The 19,513-nt window shown below is 45.5% G+C and overlaps 1 protein-coding gene across 2 annotated transcripts in view; it reads left to right on the top strand.

Annotated features, from left to right (window-relative positions):
* The window catches only part of MRRF (mitochondrial ribosome recycling factor), a 51,208-nt gene that overhangs the window by 7,169 nt on the left and 24,526 nt on the right, over window positions 1-19,513 (top strand). Inside the window, exons 3-5 of one of the 2 annotated variants that reach the window (XM_024562337.4) lie at window positions 1,902-2,057; window positions 6,146-6,264; window positions 12,516-12,607. In XM_024562337.4, coding sequence (XP_024418105.2) covers window positions 1,902-2,057; window positions 6,146-6,264; window positions 12,516-12,607 — 367 coding nt within the window. The remainder of the gene's footprint in view (window positions 1-1,901; window positions 2,058-6,145; window positions 6,265-12,515; window positions 12,608-19,513) is intronic. The other variant, XM_024562339.4, reaches the window with a different exon arrangement.

Below are 19,513 nucleotides of genomic sequence, written 5' to 3'. Positions count from 1 at the left end.
GCGAAGCACAGGTCTCACCATTTTGCACAGGAGGTAACGAGAGCTACCTATGCGGGACAGTTGCCCACGGTCATAGCTAGTTAGTAGCAGCTGTGGAACCCGGGGGCTGCTGACGCCCTCTGCGTCACAATCTCTCAGTAGCTGCGTGTTACCTGCAGTACGTGAGCAGCACCTTTTTCCATTTAATTGGCTATTTCATTTTTCTGATTGCCTCTTTATAATGTAGGTTTGACTTTTTCTTTTAGCTTTATTGATGATTTCTTTTTATATCAGGAGTGCTAACCTTTGTTGATTGTGTCACAGGTATTTACTTAGCTTTTTACTTTACAGTGGCCTTTGTATCAGGTTCCTTACCTGTAAATTTTTAACATGAGTGCTTGGTTTTAAAAAACCTAAAATTGAAAAAATTATTTTTATTGTTTCTAACGTCTGGTGCTGCTCTTGGAAAGTATGCTATCGTGCTAAACTTTGATCCTTTATGGATAATTTGTTTTTTCTTGCTGGTTGTTTCTAAGTTCTCTCTGTCCTTGGTTTTCTGCATTCACAGGGATCTGAGTGTGAATTTACTTTCATTATCCTCTTCGGGTCTCGTGTTTCTGAGTCTGAAGGTCTGCATCTTTCATTGGCTCTGAAAACTCTAAGTTTAGCCCATTAAGAGCAATGAGGCTTTAAGCGTGATGGTGGCGCAAGCAAACACAAGTTTAAAGAGGTCCCTTGCTGCTTCCTGGTTGGTTACTTTGGGCAAAGCATGTAAATGGCAGTGCCTCGGATTTCCCGTCTGTGCAGTGGGGACAGTAACGATCTCTGTTCTTCCTGCCTCAGAGCTGCTTTGAGTATCTAATAGAAGACTGTACTTGAACTTGCGTTGCAGATTATAATATGCTGTACAAATAGCACGGGATCTAGCTAACTGCAGATGTTCAATAATCTTTGTTGTGAGTTTCAATAAATTTCTGTTGAATACTTAATAAATAAACAACTGTATGATGATGTTATTTAAATGTTTTTTTTCTCCTTCCCCCGCCCTCCATAAAGATATACAAGAATATTCGTATTACTCACTGAAGCGATCGGTGTACGTACACGTTCAGAATGCATATGAAAAATTGCCCTGCTGGTTTAGACACAGAGCAGAGTATTTTTTAGCTTCCAATGCTGTTGATTTTCCGAAAGGCGGTATAGGCCAATGTCATTACCCCTGGTAGTGTTTAACGTGTCTGAACTACCATTGTTCTGTTTGTCTGCCTCACATACTTTGCATATCCTTGTCCTAGTACTCATTTTAAAATTAATGAATGTATTTCCTGTATCTCCAGTTGGATTTTATGGAGGCATCCTAACGAAAAGTTCACGGGCTCAGGATTAGGGAGATCTGGGACCACACTTTGGTCTTACTCTTTCATGACCTCGTGACATTAGGCAAATCACTGTACCTTTCTCATCTTCTGTTTATTTTTCTGAAAAATAAGGAATTAATTCACTTAATGGCATGCCTGCCATGTGGATAGTGCTATTTTAGGTATTTGAATTACTTTGTATCCATGTAGCAACCTGGCAATATAGGTATTATCCTTGTTTTACAGGTAAGGAACCTGACTTGGAGAAGTCGTGTGGTGCCCAAGGTCATAAGGCTCATCTGTGTCGAAGCCAGGATTTTCACCTGGGCACCTCTTCATGAAGTCTGCACCTGCACTGGTGTCTGAGAGAGGGTTGAGCACAGTGCTGGGGGCAGGGGAGGACACTCAGTAGATGTAGGCTTTCTTAGAGGGCAGTGGTAATGTTCGGTAATTTTCTAGCATTTGGAATTTTGCTCTGCACATAGTAGGCACTTCTTTACTGATTGTTGATTGTCTCTGTTCATTGTCTGCTGTTCTTTTATTCATTGAATGTTGACTTTGTAGCCAAAGGGAAAGGACAGTCTCAAGCCAGAGTGAATCTGAACTCCGCCTTGGTGGAGGACATAATCAACTTGGAAGAGGTGGAAGAAGAGATGAAGTCCGTGTTGGAGGCACTCAAGGATAATTTCAATAAGACGGTCAACATAAGGACTGCACCGGGTTAGTGACCGAGCCAATATTCTGGAGAAGGGCGCAGTGGGAAGATGAGGGCTTTGGCGGAGCTACGGTGTAGTCCCAGCTTTGATGCTAACTGGCAACCGTGGGCAATTACTGTGCCTTTCTGGTCCTCAGTTTCCTCGTCTAATTTCTCCTCTATAACTTCGGGGTGGGCTTTAAAATAAGTGAGGTGACATGTGACGGCTCTAGCACAGTGACTGGCACATAGTTATCATTTATTTAGCCATTCAGCACATTCGCTGTCTACTCCGAACGAGGCATTGTGCTGGTACACAGCGGTGACCGAGACAGGCGCGGGGTTTCCTCTCGTGGAATCACACTCTCAAAAATTCGGAGTTTTATTGTGATTGTTATAATCACTCTATATATGCTTCTAGGTATTTAGCCTCCTGGTAACTGACATCTTCGGTCTGGGTTTTCCAATTTGTCCTATTTGGCCATTCTTATCCCTTCCTGGGAACCAAGTGGCTGCAAACCTGGCCACCTGAGGCATTTCTGTACCCCTGAGCTTGACCAGGAAGATTACATTTGGGTTAATAACTTCCTGAAAGTGGCTTTTCTAAGTGGGAAATGTCAGAACTGTCTAGGAGAACTGTTTGCAGATGTGATGGAAGAAGTGGGTTGTCAGCTAATGGGGCAGGCAGGCAGGAAAAATCCAATTGCTGTTAAATTGGCCTTTTGGAAATTGTCATCAAGCTAGAGTCGAGCCTGGGACCCCCTCTGAAGGTATCTGTGGGAGCTTGGGTCGTTCCCGCTCACAGCTTGGTTTGGATAGCTCATAAAGAAACTAGGGAATACTTCAAGAACTTGTTCTTAAGAAAACCAAGTGAAAATATACAGCTCCGTTTATAAACACCAGCAGAAACTTACTGAGTTCGGAGACAAGATCCAGTGTGAAACCAGAAGACCACTCCGTCATTTGTCAGCCTTTAGACTGGGGCATTTCAGCTTTTGCTGACAGTAGAGCGCGCCATTCAATCTCTCCCAACTGTTTATTTTAAACTTGCTTATTATTTTAGGTATGAAACTGATAAAGTGCTTTGTCTCCCGTGTGCTTTCTGGCCTGTTAACGTTCTGTGGCCGAAACCAGAGAGTAGTTTGAGAGGAGCTCAGGGAGAAATGTGATACTTAAAATTAGCCAGCAAGCTCCATTCTTGTTGAACTTAAAAAGATGATGGGCCTGGAAAGAGGTTGGGAGTGTAATTTGTTACAAGTTAACCTCTGAGGAAATGAGGGGCAGGAGTGAGGCTGAGGGAGATTCTCACTGGGGACAGATTGAGGGAAAGGGTTCGATGCATTGTGTGGGTACGTGCTGAGCGAATGGGAACGCCACAGTGTCCTGGGATGCCCTTGTGGGGACTTCTGGGGCAGAGGGACGTGGGCAAACCAGGAAGGCTGAACTAAGGTCCATTTTCAAAAGGCCTCCCATTGGTGTTTCCCCTTTGCTTCTTTCTCTTTAGGGTTTCGTTTGTGTAACGTTTTATGTAGGACTTGGGGCCGTGCAGAGACTGGGTGAACCAGGCTGAATGTAGCCAGTCTTTTTTTTTTTTTTTTTGGCTAGATTCGTCCATATCATCTTTCATTTCTATCTGAACCAGCAGGCACTTTTCTTCTTACACCTCCATCTGTCCACCCACAGTTTCTATCTCCAAGGTAGTTGACTGTTTCTAATAGTTGTCTAAGATACGGGTTTATTCAATTGTCTCTTCTTGCCCTCTCTCACTCACCCATCCATATATACATTCATTTATTCATCAGAGCATTATTGAGCACTTACTGTATGCTGATTAATAGGGGCTGTAGATAGAGAAAAGGCATTCTCCCCACCTTCGCTGAGTCTAGGGCCTAATGTGAAGGGATAGACATAAACCAAACTGTGTAAAATCATAGTAAATCAGAGTGGGGAAGCCCTTAGCTCTGGAGCTGGTCAGACCTGGGTTTGAATTCCAGCTCAATTATTAAGGGCTCTTGCGACCTGGAGCAGGTTACTCTCTGTGCCTCCGTTTCCTCGTCTGTGAGGTGGTGGAACTATCTCAGGGTTACTGTGATAGTGAAAGCAAGTGAACTATAGACACATTTAGCACAGTGCCTTGCTCATAGGCGGTGCTCAGCAAACACCCGTTATCGTCGTTATAGAAGTCTGCAGAGGGTGTTCGGAAGCTCACAAGGGGCTTCGTAATCCAGCCTAGGAGGCCAGGTGAGATTCACCAGATTAGAAGCTGTTACAACTGAGTGTTAAAAATTAGCAGGAGTTATCTGAATAGACAAGGGCATTCTCAGTAGAAGGAAAAATACATGCTAACGGTCTTGAGGCCAGAAAGAACAGACTATATTAGAGAAACTGTAAATAGGTTAGTTTGGTTAAAACATAGGAGAAAGTCAAGAAGTGATCATCATCATCATCATCTATTGGGCACTTACCTATGCCTGGACACAGTTACAAGTGCTTTCCACAAGCTCCTCCATTCAACCCTCGTAACTACCCTGTGAGACAAGTCCAGTTTTTGTGCCCCATGTAGAAATCAGGAAACAGACACCAAAAGGTTGAAGGGGTCTGCCCAGGGTCATACAGTCAGGAAGTGGCCAGGTTGGTATTTGAACCCAGAACATTTGTCTTAGAATCAAGAAAACTTTTACTCTTGTACCTCTGAGGCTTTTCTGGGTGGAAGCCAGTGGTGCCAACCACCTCCTTTTCGTGATGGTGTGGAATCTGGTTGGGTGCCTCTAATCAGGTCGTTGGGCCATGGCATTGTGCTGTCCACCGTCTGCTGGGGCCGCTCCCCGTTGGTTTAAGAGACCCCTTTCCCCCAACACCTCCTCCCTCCTCATGTCTTAGAATGAGGCATCCATGCGTGGTTCTTACTGTAAATAGTAAGATTTTCTCTCTAGTTCTCATCTGAATGGGAAATCAGAGATTTTAAATAAGGCTCCTTTTCTGCCTGTAACTGTGGCTTTATTCGCTTGCTTTATTGGGTTTCCGAAAATTTTGCTCAGGGTTTTCTAGAACTCAGATATAGACGAAGATCAGATCCAGGATAACAGTTAAGTGTTAATAGTTGGTGTTTGTTTTTTCTAAAGGCAATCTAAGTACCAAAATCAAGGTGGGTGGCGCAATGAAATGGCCTGAGACCTGGCTGGATGTCAGAGTCATGTGGTGATCTTTAAAAGACAGTTACAGGCTCCTCCCAAATCACAGGCTCGCAAGCCCTATAGAATTGGGGTCTCTGGGGGTAGGGCCCAGAAATCTAAATTAAAAAGCTCCCTGGTGATGCTGATGCACAGCCAGATTTGAGTTCCACTGGTGTAAGGGGAAGAGCCTCTGTTGGAATTAGATTTAAACATACCTGATCTTGAGGGGTTAGTAAGAGCTTCCTTTTTTATGCTTATTTTTTGGTGCTTATATACTTGGTTGTTTCTATTATAGCTATAACCCTCATTTTAGTCCTCTAAGGTAGTTATTTTTTGACTGAGTTGGAAACCAAGGCGTAGAGAAGAAAGTAAGCTTGCCTGAGTTTTCATGGTTAATGAATGGCAGGGTTGCTGGCGGGGTGGCTAGCTCTTTCCAGGTATAGCTCTCAAAGTCTTGTGTGTCTGGACCCCCTCAGGCCCAGGCAAACCAGGATGGTTGGCCACCCTGGTTGTGGGTAAGGAATTCCAGCCTAGTTCTGTCAACATGTCAAAGCCCTTTCTGTCACATGACACTGCTGTGCCTATGAAAGCCCCTTAAGCCCCTGCTAGTGTGGCTTAGTACACTGAGTGCTGGCCTGTGAACCAAAGGGTCGCCAGTTCGATTCCCAGTCAGGACACATGCCTGGGTTGCAGGCCAGGCCCCCAGTGGGGGTCGTGCGAGAGGCAACCACACATTGATGTTTCTCTCCCTCTCTCCCTCCCTTCCCCTCTCTCTAAAAATAAATTTTAAAAGTCTTTTCTTTTTAAAGAAAGCCCCTTGAATAGTCTTGCCACATTGATAAGGGGCCCCTAAATATTAGCTGGCTCTGAATTAGATAGGGGCTTAGGTGTGGGACTACGAAGGTCCTTCTGAATTCTAAGACCCCATAATTTCTTTTTAGGGTCCCTTGATCACATCACTGTGGTAACTGCTGACGGGCACTTTGCTTTAAACCAGATTGGCCAGATCTCCATGAAGTCGCCACAGCTGATTTTGGTGAACATGGCCAGTTTCCCAGAGGTAAGGTGGCCTTGCTAAAAGGGGCCTTATTCATGGTCTCTCTTGGAGTGGAGGAGGCCGGGTCAAGTCATGAGGAAGTGTTCCCTCCGGATTGGGAGGAAGCGAGAGACAAGGCATAATAAAGGGAACTTAGGCGTAAGGAAAAGCTAGTGCCTGTTTCTAAATTCCTTTTCTGTTAAACGCAAACACTATAGAAGCCAGGCAAGTAATTTGAATACTGAAACAGGCCCCATGTAAGAGAATAACAGTAGCGATGCAGTGATTGGAGCTTGGCCAGCCTGGAGGGGGCTGGGGTGAACTGGGGGACCTGTGCCCTGCCTGAAGGGAGCAGCCCCTGCCCAGCTCCTGCTGGGCATCGCCAGTGTCACCACATACTATGATTTTTATATCCAGGAGAATCCTATAATCCTAATTTTTTAAAGTAAGATCCTTGTAAAATATTGATAACTAATTCACTTTTTAAAAAGATTGTAAGGGAAAAAAACATAATGGACCACCACTTTGTGACCTCTGCATTAGTTTTGGAGCAGGTCCTCCGGGAAGTCATGTTCCTTTCAAACTGGACCGGCCGCTGCAGAATATTGCACAGAGCACAGTGCTTCCAAGGCTGGCAGCCGGGTTGCATTAGATTGTTGCAACCTTGGGACTGTGCCTTTAAGTCTAGGTGAGGAAGACAGCGGGGCTTTTCCTTATTGGTCCAGTGGGAATTGACCTGGATTCGGAGTCTAGAGGACCTGGAACCCAGTCGCATCTCTACTGCTGGTTGGCTGTTTGACCCTGCTGCACTCTCTGGGCTTCCATTTCCTCATTCGTTAGTAGGAGATGAAGGAATCTGAAGTCCCTTCCCTTCCCATTGTCAGTTTCAGTGTGTCTGTCCCGAAGACGGAGACCAAAGGTGAACCTGCTCGATTTGACAAACGGGATTAGAGAGATGAGTGAGGAAAAGCCCTTGCTATGAACACTTTCAAGGCAGAGGGCTCTTGTAGCTAACGCGCCGGGCACAGTCCCCCATTCCATTCTCCACACTGCAGCCAGAGCGAACTTTTAAAAATATACATTGGATTATGTCATTCTCATGCTTTACATTTACCAGTGGCTTCCAGTAATCTTTTTTTAATTTTTTTTATCCTTACCCAAGGACATGCGGATTGGTTTTAGACACAGGAGAAGGGAGGGAAACAGAGAGAGAGAGAGAAACACCAACTAGTAGCCTCTTTCATGCGCCCCAGCCAGGGACCGAGCCCACAACTGGGAATTGTGCCTGAACTGGGAATTGAACCTTCAACCTTTCAGTTTAAGGGATGGCACTCCAACTAGCTGAGCCACCCGGGCCAGAGCCAAGTAAGCAGAAGATTACTGCGGCTTAGAAGGCTTTGTATGATGTGGCCCCTGCCTGTGCGTCCCAGTGCCTCTAGTCCTGTGCCACCGCCAGCTTTGCATGCTGCCCTGGCCACGTTGGTCTCTCAGTTCCTCAAACACCCCACACTCCTTACATCCTTAGGTCTTTGTATGTGCCCTTCCCTTCGCTTGGAACACTCTTGCCTGGCTAATTACTATCTATTTATTTGCCATTTATTTTTTGTTTTTACTTATTTATGTTTCTATTGAATTGATTGGAGTGACATCAGTGGGAACACAGCTTCAATGTCACTTGCCCAGGGAAGGCTCCCCTCATCTACCCAATCTAAACCATCCCTCCGCCCTAACCTCTCTTACGAGCACGGTTCCTTTCGTCATTGCACTATCGTTATGAATGGTGATAGATTCACTTATATCTTTATTTTCCATCTCCTTTCCCTGGACTGTGAACTCGGAATGTAGAAATCATCTCTAGCTTTTTCGTTGTGTCAAGCACCTAAAACAGTGCCTGGCAAACGGAAGCACTCAGTAAATTTTCCTCAGACCGGTGCATACTTGTCACTAGGTCGATGGAAGGGAGGCTGTCCATTCCTGGTGTTACCGGGGAGCTAAGAAATGGGCGGAAAGGGAACTGTCACCTCCTCCTCTCTCCGGGCCCCTCGGCACTGCAGGCCCAATTTAGGGAATAGCCTCCTAATGACACAGCTTGAAGACCTCATCAGGCAGATTGCTTTTCAGAGCCAGCCACTTCTGTTATTAAATAGCAAATGGCATTCACAGAAGAAGCACCTGATTGGCCACCAGAGCATCTTAGGAGGCAGGAGGAGGTATTAACAGCTTAATTTTTTCTTAGGAAGTTGGAGTACATTTTCGTTTCTCAACCAAGGCATCTTTGCCATTTCTCCAAGTTGAAATTCTATGGGTTTTGAAGGAAAAAAAAACCCCAAACCTTTACAAGCATCTCAGTGGAGAGGCTCTTTGCAAGGACAGAATGAGGAAGTGTGAGTTACATTGTCTTTTGAATTCCTTTATCTCATCTGGTGTATATGTATTAAACAAATAGTCTTAAGTAAACATTTCCTTCCTCCACTTTAGAAGCGGTCCATAGAGCACCCAGGTTCATAGCTTCAAAATGCTGAGCTGATAGGCTCCGTGTTTGTGTAGCTCCTTTCTGTTTCACATGCGGCTGGCCTTCTTTCAAACCTGTGCATTTCCGTGTCGTGCTGTAGTGACATGATGCAGATTTACACGCATAATCTTCTCACATGCATTGAAGACAGAAAACTGTGTTGCATTTGTTTAACATGTGTCCTGCTTGATAAATGATACACATAGTTGCTGCTTTTCATAAACTTGCCTGCAGCTAGAGTTAATGATGGGAAAGAAAAGAAGGGAGTAAAAAACCACAGCATGATTTGAACAAGGCAAATGAAAAAAAAAAAAAAATTGCAGGCTCCGTTGTTGCTCTTGGGGAAGTAAGAAAGCTAATGGGTGTTGAGTGTCTACTGTGTTGCCGGGCACTGCTTTCTCGTGTTTTGTTTCACGTGATCCACACAGGTACGCTCTAAAATTAAGCCTCACTTGTTCCATTTTATGGATGAGACAGCTGAGGCTCCGAGAAGTAAAACGTGTCCTGCAGGTTCACGCCGCTGTGATAGAACCAAGATTTGAACAGAGATCTGGTTGATGCTAACGTCTGCGCTCCTTTTGCCCTTCATTCATTCATCCAACAAATATGTTTTGGGTCCCTGCAAGTTATCAGGCTTTATTTGAGGTGCTGGAAATCACCGGTGATGAAGACCAACAGGGCTCCCGCTTTCATAGACCTTACACTCTAGGGACTCTGGGCTATAAAGAAAATGGAAGGCCAGTGATTGATTGAAATGGCACTGACCAAGTTGCCTTGAACCCAAAGGGTCAAGGACTTGTTCACCTGTCTGCAAAAGTTTTATCGTCTTTGCCCTTTAGCACAGATTAACTTAAGAATGGCAAGAGCAGACGATGCTAATTGATGACAGCACTCTTTCCTGCCTGACCCCAGATGGGGTCTCTGATCTTTCTTAACATGGTGCTCCCAGCAGCTGCAACCAGCTGGTCAGCGTTGCTGGTTGAGAGCAGCCTGTTTGCCCTGGGGCACTGGTGAGCATCCCCTCAGTGAGGGGACAAAGGTTAAGGTACAAGATGGAAATACGCACCCTGGCCAGTGGCTCAGTTGGCTGGAGCATCGCCCATACACCAAAAATAAATAAATAAATAAAAAGGTTGCGGGTTCAATCCCTGGTCAGGGCAGGTACCTAGGTTGCAGGTTTGACCCCAGGTCGGTGCGTGCTGGAGGCAACCAGTCGATGTTTCTCTCTGTCTCTCTCCTGTCCTCTCTCTCTAAAAAATCGGTAAACATATCCTTGGGTGAGGATTAAAGAAAAAAGATGGAAATGAGACAGGAATACAAGCCTTTTTGTCTGAACCCTGAGTAGTTCAGAAGTCGTGTTGGGAAAATGACTGTAATTCTCTGAGTCTCTGCTTCCTGCCACATCAAACTGAAATACACGTATTTAGAATATTTTAGAGCTACCTTTTCTGGTAGGTTTCTTTGCAAAATGAAACCTCTCCTGATTTACATTTTTTTCTGCATATGAAAGGACACAGAACAAGTAAAGTATACAATAAGGTTTTGGGGGGTTATGTATATGAATAAAAGTAAGGAGATGAGTTTTTCTAATAGATCTGAGTCTGTTTATTAGTGTGCTCATTCAATGAGCTTTTACAGAGCACTTTTACCTGTGCCGGGCCCTGAGCCTTGTACTGGGAAGATGCAAATATTGAGACATAGTGACCGGCCAGCTTGGTGTCAGCTGTTGGTGCTCCTGGGCCTACAGGGGAGGGTTGTATGGAAGCACTTGGCCCCAGTCGCGAAAGGGTGGGATGGTGGTGGGATGTTACCGCAACGAATTGTCAGTCGTTCAGCGAGAAGCATCAGAAAAGGAGGATTGGGAGACTCGAGAGCAGGCCACCTCTTCAAAGTGTGAATTCTCCCTTTATTGTTAGCTTTAGAAAACCTGTGTTTTGTTTTATTAAGGAAAATAGCTGCTCTCCTGCAGAGGAATATTTCATTTCTTCATCTAGCTCTTTTGTTTACCTTGGCCAAACCCTGAATACACCAGACCTAATTCCAAATTATTTTTGGCTGTTTAAAAAAATCTCAAATCCCCTGTGCTACAATTACGAAGTGCATGGAGCTAGGGCACCTGGAGGAAAATGGAGGCAGAGTGGCATCACTGGACTGTGAGCTGAGGAGCCCAGTGTCTCCCCTTAACGCTGCCAGCAAGCAGAAGTGTGATGGGCGAGGCCCTCACTCCACAGCTCAGGCTCTCCGTGTAGACCGTGTGTGCTTAGGGATGTGACCTTACCCCACAGGTCCCTGTAAACATAAGGAAGGGGCTGTGCTTGGTTATGTCACAGATCCCTCCCAGCTCCCATAGTGTGTGGTCAGAGCACCGTTTTAAGAATGTATTGTTTTAAGCAGTGGCCACACTGTTAGATTCTGTGTACAGCCTCCCAAGGAAATGATTCATCTGCCTGTGAAAGTTCTGCTTTATCTTTTGACCCTTATGGTTTCCCCTCAAGCCCTTGTAGAAATAAGCTATGTAGAAATGAAATAGGTAAGTTTCTTAGGCCCTCCCTCAAAACCAAAGCCAACTCTGGAAAAGTAAAATAAGTACACACCCCACTCTTTCGAGCCAGAAGTTGAGGGCGGAAATCAAGGCTGAGAATTGGCCCCATGAATCCAAGTGATGTGGACTGGCTCGGGTCAAACCTAAAGTTTTTTTGGAAAATGTCAGAGGCCTCATTTCTGTGAATTCCACACTGCACTGCAGTGGAAGTATCTCTCTTTCACACTGCTGTCTTATCCAGTAGGAATGCACACCAGGTGGGTTATAATGTGGCTTGCGGTGAGGTGAGGCACTGTGGGAAGTCCGTGTACCAGTGCACACCCTGGCACAGCAGAAAACAGGACTCTGTCAGAGAAGACCCTAGAGGATGACAGGCAGGACAGCAGGGCATCAGCAGTGATGGCATCAACTCCGCCTTGGTTGGGGCTTTGTGATTCTTACCTTTGTACAGTAAGTGTGTGTAGTAACTTCCCCGGGGTTACTGTGTGGGCCAGGCGCAGAGCGAGACGCCCTGCTCATGCCGCCTCGTTCAGTCCCCTCTGAGGTGTAGGCGCTGCGTGGTCTCAGCTTTTGAAGTGGAGGCTCAGAGAGGTCAGGCCTGTTGCCCAGGGTCACATGGTAAGCAGGGCTGGGATTTGAACTGAGATCTTTCTAACTCCCAAGCCCATGCCTTTAGCCCGTGTACCATTCTGCCTTTTCTGGAGCACATACCAGCAGAGAGTCATTGCTCATTCCAGAACATGAGTGAGGTTGGTGTGAGTGTAGATACGAATGAGTTAAATTTATTTACTCATTCCAAATCGGCACTGGTATATTTTGAGTGTAAAATGTCAACTGGAATTTTTAATGTATAAAATCTTTCATCTGTCTTTACACCAATCTTTGCACAGACCAGCCCCCCTCCCTTGAGGATTTATTGTGGTTTTGATCTGTCTTGCCTCAAACCATTGAAATCTTTTCAAAGAAGCAGAGCTGTTTTCTTTTTATTTTTTCCTTCTCTTTGCTTTTTTCCCTCCCGCAGTACACTGGTACCAGGAGTGGACATAGTTTGCTATTCTGCTTGATCAAAGCGCTCTGCACCAATGTAACTTCCTGATCTTACTGGTAACAGAACTAAATGTTTCCATGTTCTGCCAAGATGGGTTGCCAGTTATCGACAGAGGGCTTGCATCTGGTAATAATTATTTACTAATTCTGTTTACCTTTTGATCTGGTTTTCAGTGTACAGCTGCAGCTATCAAGGCTATAAGAGAAAGTGGAATGAATCTGAACCCAGAAATGGAAGGGACGCTGATTCGGGTACCCATTCCCAAGTAAGTTGGCTGACATGTATGTGCTTTGATGCAGTGGGGAAGTTGTTCTTGGAAGGAAACCAGCCCCACGAGACGGTTAGGCTGATGGCATGCTTCACCTGTACTTCTCATCCTGGCAAATTCCAACACCTTTTGAGGTCCAGTTTACTGACCGAGAAATATTTACTGAGTACCTACTATGTTCTAGGGGCTGGAGATGCAGCAGGCAGCCTGATAGAGCCCTTGTCCTCCTTAGTTTACATGCTTTACACGCTGGTGGGGAAGAGGGGACCCACAAATGGATGACGCCATTCCAGATAATGAAACACTACGTGGAAAGAAAAGGCAGTGAGACCCAGTAGACAGGGACTTGCTGGGGGCAGTGGTGGCAGGGACACTTAGCCTGGGAGGCCTCTCTAAGGGAGTACCCCTTGCTGAGAGCTGAATGATGAGGAAGAGTCATTCTTGGCTTTTCCGGCAGAAGGAACTGCCAGGACTAAGGCCCCAAGGCAGAAAAGATCTCAGTACTTGTAATCTTGAATCCGCGTTTCTTAAAGAGTTGCTTTTACATCAGTCCTTGTTTGTTGAAGAATTTTAGGCATAAGAACAGACTATTGTTAACTATATAAATATATAGAACTTAGACTTTTAAATGAATAAAAATGTACAGTAGTCCCCCCTATATCCATGGTTTTGCTTTCAGCACTTTTTACCCACAGTCAGCTGTGGGCCAAAGATATTAAATGGAAAGTTTCAGGAATAAACAATTCATAAGTTTTAAATTGTGTGCCATTCTGACTTGTGTGATGAAATCTCCTGCCGTCCGCTCCATCCTACCTGGGATGCGAATCATCCCTTTGCCTAGCTGCCCATGCTGTGAATGTTCCCTGCCCCTTAGTCACTTGGTAGCCCTCGGGGTTATTGGGCTGGCTGCCGTGGTATGGAAATGCTTGTGTTCAGTCACCTTTGTTTTACTGGGTCTCGGCCGAGGGTGCGAGAGCGCGGTCGAGCTGAGAGGACCTGACGCACTGTGGCTGGGGCTGGACCCAGGTTTGGCTAATTCCGAAAGCTCAAGATACACTCATGTTAGCAACAAATATTAATCCAAAAACAGAGTCCAGGAACTTTCCCCACTGAACTTTTTTCCTGCTTTATGACCAGAAAATGACCATCTTGCTCCCTTGTGCTCTCAGTGCTGTAAGTCAGAATTAATCCTCTGCCTTGAAATCATATAACTTGGAGGCGATACAGCCTAGTGTTTCAGTATCAGGTAGACCTGGGTTCAAGTGCAGTACCTGTTTGCTGGTTAGTTCGCTGACTTACTCACATTTTCTGCAAAAGTGTCACGTGCCAGGCTCAGCGCCGGATGCTGCAGATGTACAGACCTGATGTTTGCTTCCAGGGAGCTCACAAGCCAGGCCTTTGTTTGCATTACCTGCAGCTTACTTGTGGAACTTACTGTACCCACAGTTTATAGATGAAAAAATTTAAATGCAGAGAAATTAAGGGACTTGCCCAAGCCCACGTGGTCAGTAAGTGCAGTCAGGGTTTGAGTCCTGGGTTTTCTGCCACCGGCGTGCAAGCTCTCTCCCTGCACTCCCTGAGGAGATGTGGGGTCCTGGAGAGCGGGAGGTGTACTCACCCGTGGACATCAGAGGCAAGATTTGCAAGTGGAATGCATAGTAGTAAGCTGGTTTGTTTTTTATTTCTCGCTTTCCTGCCCAGAATCTTGGAAAGGCTGCTTAACCTCCGCGAGCCTCGGTTTGCTCATGTACTAGATGGACGGGCTGCTCTCCATGGCCTGCCAGGTCCCGCGGGGAGCCCACCGTTCTGTGAGCTAAGAATTTATGCTGCTACACGCTCATTGCTGGCTTCAGTTCCTCCTAGAGTGGCCTGATTGTGGATCCCATTTTTCTTTCGAAGACCTAGTTCCTATGATGAGCATGCACCCCTGCAGCCCCGCCGGACTCAACGACCGCCGTCGGGGCAGTGGATGTACGTCTGAAGGCGCATGCTTCAGGGAGTTGAACTTGAATTTCCAAAGACCTGGGGGTCTGTTACATTATATTTTACATTATTTTATGTTAGCTAACGGGCGTAATCCAAGAGAAAGTTGACGGACCAAAACCGCCTGCTCCTGCAAACCTCATTTTTTATATACTTTCTTCCCTTTGACAAGGTGGCAAGGTCATGAGGCCCCTTACTGGATTGTACGTTTGGTAGTTTTCCAGATAAAAAATGAATGATCTGTTCTTTATTACGGAGGCTGTGTCATGTGAGAGGATAAAGGTTGATTTAGACGAAAAAAGGACCAAGGTTTATATTTGGTTTTGGCAGTGACTTCCATTTGATTCTGGGCATGTCACCCTAGCAGCTTGCTGCCTTCTAGTTCCTTATTTGTAAAATAAGTAAAGTAATAATGATAGGTAGAGATTTGGTAGGATTTGTAGAGAAAATGGATTAAGGAGTATGATCTCCTTAGAGGAAAGCAGCTATATAAATATAAGATACTCATATTATTCCAGTATACTTTGAATCACGTAACACACACAGGGCGGTACAAAGATAGGTTTACAGCTGTATGGGAAACAGAGTTTATCCTTGTGTTACTATTTATTTATTATTGTACTGTTTTCCATACAAACGTCAGTGAATCTGCGTTTGCTTCACCCTGTGTATACACACACAATTTAGGAGGAAAGGAAGGAGTGAGGAAGAGAATTCATATGTTGAGCACCTACTGTGTGCCAGGAACTGTGCTTGACATACAGGGAAGGGGAAAAAAGACAGCTAAACTTGTGCCTCTGTATTCCAGAAGCTTGCAGTTGGGTCCTGGCTCACCTGCTTTTTAGCTGCGTGGCAAAGGTGCTGTCTCCACCTCTCTGAGTCTCAGAGAGCTCAGCTGTGCAATATTTATAGGACTTGCCTAATACCGTTACCAGACGGTTTCAGCGAGATAATGTTTAGCAAGCACCTGTGGCCTGCTTGCTAAACATTAAAGAAATAAAGGAACATTTCCCAGTTAGTGCTAGCAAATGTTCTTCTATTCCCTTTCCTATGTATGTAAGTAGGGTCATCATTCCCTTTTAAGGATAAGGAAGCTGAGATGCAGAGAGGTGAGGCTCTGGCTCAGGGTCACACAGCTGGAAACTGGCAGAGCTGTGAGGAGGAAATTCACACACCAGGGCTGATGTCAGGAGTTTGGGAGGTAGGGAATCAGTAGCATAACTTCCTAGGATCAGTTTCTGATTATAACATGTTCAGTTTAGTTCTAGGAAAATTTGCCTTTCCTGATTGATTATGATTCTCCCTCTGCCTAATGATAGTCTGCAAGTTTGCCTTTTTGCCTTAATTCCGGATGCCCAGAGCTCAGCTTTATTTTCAGTTGCAGCAGATCCCAGAGAGTGCTTCACCCTCATTACATGCCTTCGATTCTTATTTTCTCATTTAAAATTAGTCTACCGAGTATGTGACTCTTAACCGTAATCTGCCTCTGATCCTTCGGGGAAGTAGGTGGACAATAAGTCCCAAGTCAATAAGAGGTCAGACTTGGGGCCTGAAGTGGACCTATCACTAAGTCCTCTTTTCGCAGCCTGGGAAAGCCGGCCCTGGGTGGCTGCGTGCACGTTTCCCTCCCGCTGTCCTCAGTAAAAGAGCACCTGGCCTCTGGAGCTCCGGGTGCTGTCTGTACCCACTGGCTTGCTTCCCTGGGCGGTGATCTTTCATTGAGAGAAGTCAGAAGGGATGGATTCTTTGAACGTTCCCTTCCATCAAAATTCACCGAAACCCATGGGATCAAATTTGGGGTGGTGCTTGTTACCCACCTGCACCGAAGTTGCGGTGCCTGGAGGTGCTGTGCGGAAAGCTGCAGCTTCTCTCCAAATTCTCACAGCACTGCCAGGAGGTCAGGAGACTCTTCTCCTTCTCTTTTTAATATGATTGAGTTTTAGAGAGAGGGTAGGGAAAGGAGAAAGAAAAGGAGAGAAACATTGATCGGTTGCCTCTCGCATGCTCCTAACTGGGGACCTGGCCCCAACCCAGGCATGTGTCCTGACCAGGAATCGAACTGGCGACCTTTTGGTTCACAGGATGACGGCCAACCCATTGAGCGACACCATTCAGGGCAGGAGACTCTCCTTATGCCCATTTGATGATGAGAGACCTGATGTTCATGGAAGTTAATGCCCAATGTTGTATAGTTACTAAGTGGCACAGCTGGATTAGAACTCAGGTCTCTTTTACTGCCTTTTTTCCTGTTCTCGTCTCCTAGTAGAAGGTCTCTGGCATGTCAGTCACTCACTTCTTAATCAGAGACCCTGAAAAGTTTTGAGCATTAGTTTATTTTGGCCAGACAGATTTTTGCCTCTGCCCTATTTTACATCTTCATTATGCCCCCAAACAAGCAAACACACACCCTCGTACTCATTGTCTTACCACATGTCAGTGAGAAAACCACGCAAAATAGTCTGAGGCTGCTTTGGTGTGAGAGCTCTGAGTTCGTGCCTGATTTTAAATAGACCTGTAAGGAATCACAAATTCACCGGAAAAATAAAAATGCATGTATTGACTCATTCTCTGCCGAGGTGTCATCTTTCCTTGATGGTCCCTCTCTCTCATTATTTTTAAATCAATGTCTGCATTGCTTTTATTTTAAGTAGATTTAAATAAAAAATGAAAAAAACCCATTCTATTCCCCATAGGGAACCACTTTTAGCACCTAAAATTTTTAGATTTTTTTCTATACAATTTCAAACACATGTCTGTATCTCCTCCATTTTTCGTGGAATGACATGGGGTTATATTATACACACTGCTCGGCACTTTTCTTTAAACTTAACATTGTGTCATTGCTTTCTCTGAGAGTTCTTCCCACTCTTTTTAAAGCATGCGTAGTGTTTGCATTTCATATGCAGCATTAACCAGTTCCCAATTGCTGAGTGTCTCGGTTCTGCAAAATTTTCACTCTTTCACTCACAGTGTAATGGCTTGTCCAGGGCACTTCCGCTCTGCCGGGAGTGTGGAGTGGTGGTGGGGGGGGGGGGGGCTGTAATTGGTAAAGAAGGGAACGGAGCGTGGAGGCCTCGGTGCTTGTTTGTGATAGCATGCTGCATGCTTCCTAGAGACGGGGACGTTTCAGGGCCAGGCTGCCATCCGCAACACATGCAAGGGACCCCTCCAGTGGTCCTCAGGCCCGAACTTGACATCACTGTCTTAGAAAATCCATTGATATTTAAATGGCTCTCCTAGGTTTACATGGCAGTAATAATATTAAGCAAACTGACTGTTTACTGAGTGAACTATGTTTTAGGGCCTATGCTGTATTATTTGCCTCACTTCATTGTTATTCCTTATTATTATTTTTAGTCCTCACCCAAGGATATGTTTATTGATTTTAGAGAGAGAGAGGAAGGGAGAGAAAGAGAGAAACATCGATGTGAAAGAAAAACATTAATTGCCCCCCCCCATACCCCCCGCCGGCCCTGACCAGGGATCGAACCCACAACCTTTTGGTGTACAGGACGATGCTCCAACCCACTGAGCCACCTCGCCCAAGGCAATTCCTTATTTTTTATTCATGAGCTAAGTAAGCCCAAGGCAGGGTAAATAACTTTCTCAAGTTCATTTAGCTAGTAAAGTTGAGCAAAAGTTAAGTATGGGTTCTTTTGACTTCAAAGTCCGTTCTTAAACCTATGGACTTTTAAGAGCACTTCTTGTTTTGTGTTTGTTTGTTTTTGTAGCGAGGGGCAGCAATTAGTATTTTAAAATTTAATTATATACCAATTGAAACCATGTGGAACAGAATTTCCAAAGCTCAAATCAGGATGCATAGTTTCAAAGTGAGTTTGTGTACCATTTGCTAGTGTGAGAAGCAGTCTGGAATATAGGGTGTTTGGTTTTAATCCACTTTATTGATGATGTGTAACTTACCAAATATGAACCCATTTCAAGTGTACAGGACGGTGGTTTCTGAAGAACATGTGTCCCGGTAACCGTACCTCGGTCACCCCACAGTCCCCCTGTACTCCTTTGCACACCAGCCCTCAGTCTTCCTCTGGCCCCAGGCAACAACTTCATTGCTTTTATGATGACAGAAAAATTTTGTGCTGAAATTTGAGACTTCTAGGACACTTATAAGTTTGTTCACCAGATTTGTTGAGGACCGACTGTGTGTAAGGCATGAGATGGAGCGGGGAACAAGCCACACGAAGCCTCCGCCCTGGTGGAGCTACTCCTGGGGAGAGGGGCGGTAACCGTCACTGAGCACCACATGCATCAGACGGTCATATTTTCCTCTCTGGACAAAAACGAGTCCGAGAGAAGAAATAAAGGATGTCTTGCATAGAGGTCGTAGGGGTGCTACAATTTTAAGTGGTGTGTTCATGGAGTAGGGGGAAGGTGGTACTTGAGCAGAGAACTGAGGATGAGGGAGAGAGAACTCTGCCTACATCCAGCACTAAGGCAGAGGAAGCAGCAAAGGCCCGAGGTGGGCGGTGTGATGTTCAGGAGCAGCAAGAGTGCTCACACGGCAGTAGCAGAGTGAGGGGGGTGGGGAGGGATAGGAGGGGAAGCCAGAGTGGAATAGGGAGGCCAAGGTCATGTCGGGTCTTTGTATTGGGCAGGGTTCTGCACAGAAACAAAACCAACGGGATATAAAATAAAGAGACTTATTTTAAGGAATTGGCTCGTGCAGTTAGGGAGGCCGCCAAGTCCCAAGGTCTGCAGTCCGCAAACCCCGCAGACCTGGATACTCCATCAAGGTTTATGGGTGAGAACGAGGAGGATGAACCAGCAGAGGAAGCTAAAAATAAGTGGCCAGGGAACTGGGAGGATGTGGGGTCCTAGGATGCTAGTGAGGCGTACCAAAGAGGAGGGGTCATCACTGACACTGAGTATGCCGACGGGTCATGAAGAGAAGGTCTAGGACTT

Source organism: Desmodus rotundus, chromosome 1, assembly GCF_022682495.2.
Source record: "Desmodus rotundus isolate HL8 chromosome 1, HLdesRot8A.1, whole genome shotgun sequence".
In the NCBI taxonomy this organism is placed as follows: domain Eukaryota; kingdom Metazoa; phylum Chordata; class Mammalia; order Chiroptera; family Phyllostomidae; genus Desmodus; species Desmodus rotundus.
This window is presented reverse-complemented; position numbering and strand designations above follow the sequence as displayed.